Raw genomic sequence first — 6,000 nt, forward strand, 5'->3', positions numbered from 1 at the left:
GGTAATGTATCTGGAGAATGTAAATATTAACTCTTAGCAGCTTATCACTTACCTGCTTCCTAGGACTTCATTGCCTGGTTTCTTCTGTTAATTTTGATCATGTCCATTGCCCCTCAGCCCACTTAGGTCTATTGCTGCTCTGATTCTGGGGGATTACTTCACCAGAAAGTTATGGTATTTACAGTGTGCAGTTCTCTAAGGCGAAGGTGGCATTGACATAAATTTCACAACAAAGTTGTTGAGGCTGGTAATTGATAGTTCCTTCGAAGAGCAAGATGCTGGCATTCATGGAACATTGATTCTAAGATATCAGGGCCTTATATTTAGCTTAAATACCTCCATTGAGAACAAGGGTTTGAATTTACAACCAATGGTTCCCTGGAGAATTGGTTACGGGCATCTCTGGTGAATGTTTCACAGGAAGAACAGGCTATGTGAGTCACAATGCTTGCTGGATGTTAAGTATAGATATTCATCATGGCATATATCTTGGCAAGTCTGGTGGTGTTCGTAGTCCAGGGTCTGTGTCTGCTGGAGGCCGAAAGCCTGTCCTGGGGTTAAAGGGCTGTGTATGTGTGTGGATGGGAGGGAGGAATGGGCCTTGTTTTTGCTGTTGTTTCATTGCTTGTTCTGTGGTTCTGTGCCAAACAATGTGGGCATGCTATATTAGTGCCAGAATGTATGGCGACTCTTGTGGGCTTCTCCCAGCACTCTCTCGGGTGTGTTGATTGTTAACACAAACACTGCATTCCTCTGTATGTTTCAATGTACACATGAGAAATAAAGTTGAATTTTGAGGATCTTGAACTCTTGATATTCACGGTATGATTATTATTTTTTGTAGTATCTCTCAAATACTGGAATTTTACAAAGAGGATCCTGAAGATATACTGTATAATCTTGGCTTTGGAATGGAAGAGCCGAATATTACAGCAAAAATCCCATCCCGCTTCTTCAGTTATACCTCCCATGCCAATGGAATTAACTTCAGGGTCTTTTTAGAAGCTCAGGTGAAGAGACTGGGGGAAGAAAATCCCAGCTACACACTGGCAAGTGAGTTGCAAACCCATTTCAGAGATAAAAGTACATCAAAACTTATCTGTCCTCTTACATCGGCTAGAGTGTCTAACCATGTTGATTCAATGATGAAGAGGCAGTCATGAATTTCAGTGTAGAGCAGAGCATGAGGGCATCAAAGGTCAAGTTAAAGCACTAGGGAAGCTCCACTATTGAAGTTCTAGTGTTTAAAGTTCAAAGTACATTTATTATCAAAGTATGCAGTACACAACTCTGAGATTCGTCTTCTCCAGACAGCCACGAAACAAAGAAAACCATGGAAACCATTCAAAGAAAAATATCAGGTCCCCCCACCCCACACGCAAAAAAACACTTAGCGCAAACTGCGACAAGAACATCAACCCCCACGTGCGCAAAAAAACAAATTGCGCAAACTGCGACAAGAACATCAACTCCCCCCATGCGCAAAAAAACAAACAAATCGCACAGACAGTAACAAGAAAGAACTAGCAAGAACACAAAATATAAAAACATAAAATCGAAAGAGTCCAATCGAACTACAGTCCAATCCATAAACCACTGACCCAGAACTTTGGCACCATCCTACAACAGCATCGAGGGAGAGAGAAAGATCATTCGAACGCAGGGGCCTTCCCTCAGGAGCAGTGAGCAAGAGGGAGAGGAAGAGAGAGAGAAAGACCGCCACGCACAGACACCTTCCTCTGGCAGCAGTGAGCGAGAAGCCGAGAGACAGCGCTGAACATCACTGATTGAAGTTCTTGCACTCTTAATTGCTCGAATGAAGTACTAATGCACAAACTGTACAATTAATACTTGAGTGTTTATTTCGAACATTCTTGCCACAGTAGTCTGGTACATGCTCAAATGCTCTACCTCCATCACCGCACCACCAGTGCATTAAATAAACCATCAGTTCTTTCATGCTCTAATTCCATCATTGACATGGTACTTTTCCTCTGCATTTGACTGTCTGCTGCCATAATTTGTACACTAATTTTCTGCTTGACCTTTCTAACTCTCTTCTCACATTTTCATGCTATCATTGACCCTTGGGACGTCCAACCCCACTGCTGATGTTTTAGTGCCTTGATTCCACCCGCAAGTGCGCAAATTTATTCATTAATGCCCTCCCGCTCCATGTTTACTCCCTCTGCAGCACAAATGCTTCGCATCCATTCTCAAAGCTCTGGTGATCATACTAATCCATTTTCCCCCGATTAAGCATCTTGGCTCTAAACATGGACTGTTTATTTCCCACCATAGATGCTATCTGAACTGCTGAGTTCCTCCAGCATTTTGCAACTGTTGCTCTAGATCATTAGCATCTGCACTTTCTCTTGTGTCCATCATCGGCCCTTTCACCGCTCTGATTTCCCAGGTGTTTCATCTCCACCATCTGGTGATCTGTCCAGGCCATTTAAACTCCATTGAAACTCCAGTGTTTTAATGCAACCCATAGACACTTGAAGGTTCTAGCACCAACAGTGACTTGTAGTGCTCTCTCTCCACAATTGTTTCCTTGGTGCTTTGATATTCTAACAGAAATGGCGGTGCTCCAGCACTCTTAACACTGCCATTGTTTCTCTAGTACATTCAGTCTTCTGTCACTGCCCCAGCGCACCATGCTATCTTTGCTCAGTGTCTTCTTTCCATCGCTTGTGCTCTGGATTGTCTATTAATGCACCGAAGCTCTGACTCCATCAACAAAGCTGCAGTAACCTAACTCCTACTTGTTTGTGCTTGTCTTCCAGGTCGCTTCAGGCAAATTGAGGTTCTCACAACCATGGCGAATGCCTTAACCTCCTTGTACTCCCGTGTTTCCAAAACACCCGTGACGAAGATTGGACCTGTCCACGAGTTTTCCTTCAGTTCTGATAAATTCAACAGAAGTCCAGAAGGGAAGCTCCCAGGTGGCAAAGCAGTTCAGAAACTGAGGAAAACAATTACTAAGTTGTGCTTGTACGGACCACCCAAGGTGTTGGAATATCCAAAACAAAAGGAAGAATCAGCAAGCAAAACGAGCTCAGGACTGGATCAATCTCAAGAGTGCACTATGAAGACAGACTGGGTGAGGACTGAGCCTAACGGCTCAGGAGAAGTTTGTGAAAAGGCCATCAGTTCAAGAGACAGTGAAAGATCAGAGTCTTCTTGCCCGAAGGAGGAAGAAAATCAGCAAGCCAGCAGTGCCACGGCCAAGGAGGTGTGGAATGTGGACATTGGGAGGTCTAAGGTTTACACTGTCAGCACAAGGAGTACTCCACTAATGGAGTCTCCTAATGAACAGTCGGAGTGTTCCAATCCTGTGCCATCACTGCTGGGAAGAGAGGTTGTATCCAACTCTGGTGGATCAGACGATCAGCACATTGATGCACAAGAGCAACCACAGCAGCTCAAAGCGTCACCTGAAAGTCCAGAATATTTTGCCAATTGATGTGTTGTACGAACATTATACAAAGTATGAAAGTTGATCAGTAATCTTTTGACCAGTCAGCAATGAGCTTCATGTGGATACACTTGATAAGAAGCTAACCTACTTCCCACCAACAGGGAGTCAGATACAATGCTGCATCCCATTCCTTGCCATTCTGGGCAAAGAAAACTTCCCTTCCAGTGCAAATGATTATGTGTTTATATAAAAAGAAGACAGAACCCTGCATGAGATTTAGGTTTAGTCCTGAAGCAGGATAACGGCCTGAGACAATGACTATTCTTTTCCTCCCACAGATGCTGCCCGACCTGTTGAGTTCCTCCAGCAGATTGTTTGTTGCTCCAGATTCCAGCATCTGCCGTTTCTTGAATCTTGATTGTTAATAAACCGGTTTCCCAGCAGCAAAGGAGGTGCAATTGATTGGAATTGGTTTATTATTGGTCTATTTCTTGTCATGTATAGTGAGGTAAAGTAAAAATCTTGTCCTCCACACTGTACATGCAGATCAAATTATTACACATTGCACAGAGATTGCAAAAGATGCAGAAAAAATCCAGAATAAAATGCAACAGGTGCAGTGAAAATGTAATGCAGGTGAACAATAAAGTGCAAGGTCAAAATGAGGTAGATTGTGAGGTTGAGAGTCAATTCTATTGTGCTAAGGAACCATTCAAGTCTTATAATAGGAGGTAGAAGCTGTCCTGGAGCCTGGTGATATGAGCTTTCATGCTTTTTTCATCTTTTGCCTGGTGGAAAGGGGAGAAGAGAGAATGTTTGGGGTGGGTGGGGTCTTTGACTATGTAGGCTGCTCCACTGAGGCAGTGAGAAGTACCGCCAGTCTATGGACAGGGGGCTGCTGCCCATGATGTGCTGAGCTGTGCCCACAACTCCCTGTAGTTTCTTGAGGTCACTGGCAGAACAGTGGCCATGTCTGAAAATTCAACATGTTCCATATGAGCAGCACTAAAAGATTTATAAAGCTATGGGTTTTTAATCTTTAGTAAATTGTTGATTGGTTTTGGAATTTTTCTTTTGGTTTGACATGATGCACAATTTTTTTTGTAAATTAGCTCAAAAAATCCAACTTCAATATATTTTAAATTTAGAAAATGGAAGAGTAAGATGTGAAAATAGTTCTGGGAGCTGAATACTTTTTCAAGGCACTGTATGTTTACTTATATGTGCCTTGTGCTGTGTATGACTGTTGGTACTATGTTTTGCATTGTGGCCCCGGAGAAATGCTGTTTCATTTGGCTATATTCATGTATGGTTGAATGATAATTAAACTTGAACTTGATAGCAATTCTGTGCCAGGTACTTCCCACATCCCCGCTCTTTCCCAATACTCCTGTGAATTTTCATTATTTTGAAGTGCTGAATCCATATCCAAAACCAGATCACATCACACATCCTAACACACTTTGCAAAAATGACTTTTTTTATCCTCACATTTCCTCTGGTTCTCATTATTCTACTTCTCTGGATCAGCACAGTAGCATAATGGTTAGTGTTACGGTTTACGGCGCCAGAATCCCGAGTTAATTTCTGCCGCTGTCTGGGAGGAGTTTGCATGTTCTCCCCGTGACCATGTTGGGTTTCCTCCCACATTTCAAGCACGTATGGGTAAGTAAGTTGTAGACATGCTCTGTTGGCACTGGAGCATGGCAACACTTATGGACTACCCATAGGACATCCTTGGGTGGTGTTGGTCATTGACACAAACAATACATTTGACTGTACACTCAGTGGTCACTTTATTAGATACCTCCTGTACCTAATAAAGTGGCCACTGAGCATACTGTTAGGGTTAATGTTAGGGTTAATTCGAGACTGCCATTACAGGTCAGGAGTGGCTCACGTAATATTAGGGGACTGGAATGCGAGGGAGGGGGGGAGCGAAACTGGGGATTCCGCTATACCGAAACTACCAGTGTCACGCGATTCAGTAAACAAAAGAAACAGGTAACTCGTGAGTGTATGGCGTCGGGCCAATAAGATGGACACAAGTGCCCGATATTACCTAATATGTAGCGGGGGGTTGTGCTGGGGGGAAAAGGGATATAAATAAGAGCAGATTGTAAGGGGAAGTCGGAATGCGCCTTCTCCAGCGACTCCGTCGATTCGCTGTGCCAGTTAGGAATTCTGCAATAAACCCAAGTATTGTAATATTCCGGTGTTGGTTGTCTCTCTTCCTAAACGAACACAGGGCAGAATTTCAAGCCCAACAATACGTTCATGGTTTTCTGCTGCTGTAGCCCATCCACTTCAAGATTCGACATGTTGTGCATTCAGAGATGCTCTTCTGCACATCACTGGTGTAACGTGTGGTTATTTGAGTTACTGTCATCTTCCTGTCAGCCTGAACCAGTCTGGCCGTTCTGGCCTCTCTCATTAATAAGGTATTTTTGCTCACAGAACTGTCACTCACTGGATGTTTTATTTTTGTTTTTCACACCACTCTCTGTAAACTCTAGAGACTGTTATGCATGAAGATCCCAGGAGTTCAGTAGTTTCTGAGATACTCAAACCACCCC

General features: G+C 43.3%; 1 protein-coding gene across 2 annotated transcripts in view; it reads left to right on the forward strand.

The window, feature by feature from the left end:
- The window catches only part of tespa1 (thymocyte expressed, positive selection associated 1), a 35,044-nt gene extending 29,462 nt beyond the window's left edge, over positions 1–5,582 (forward strand). For both annotated transcript variants that reach the window (XM_073029689.1, XM_073029690.1), the window contains 2 exons: positions 845–1,053; positions 2,790–5,582. In XM_073029689.1, the coding sequence (XP_072885790.1) occupies positions 845–1,053; positions 2,790–3,469 (889 nt within the window). In that variant the 3' untranslated portion in view covers positions 3,470–5,582. The remainder of the gene's footprint in view (positions 1–844; positions 1,054–2,789) is intronic.
- The last annotated feature ends 418 nt before the right edge of the window (positions 5,583–6,000 follow it).

This window comes from Hemitrygon akajei, chromosome 26 (genome assembly GCF_048418815.1).
Source record: "Hemitrygon akajei chromosome 26, sHemAka1.3, whole genome shotgun sequence".
NCBI lineage: Eukaryota > Metazoa > Chordata > Chondrichthyes > Myliobatiformes > Dasyatidae > Hemitrygon > Hemitrygon akajei.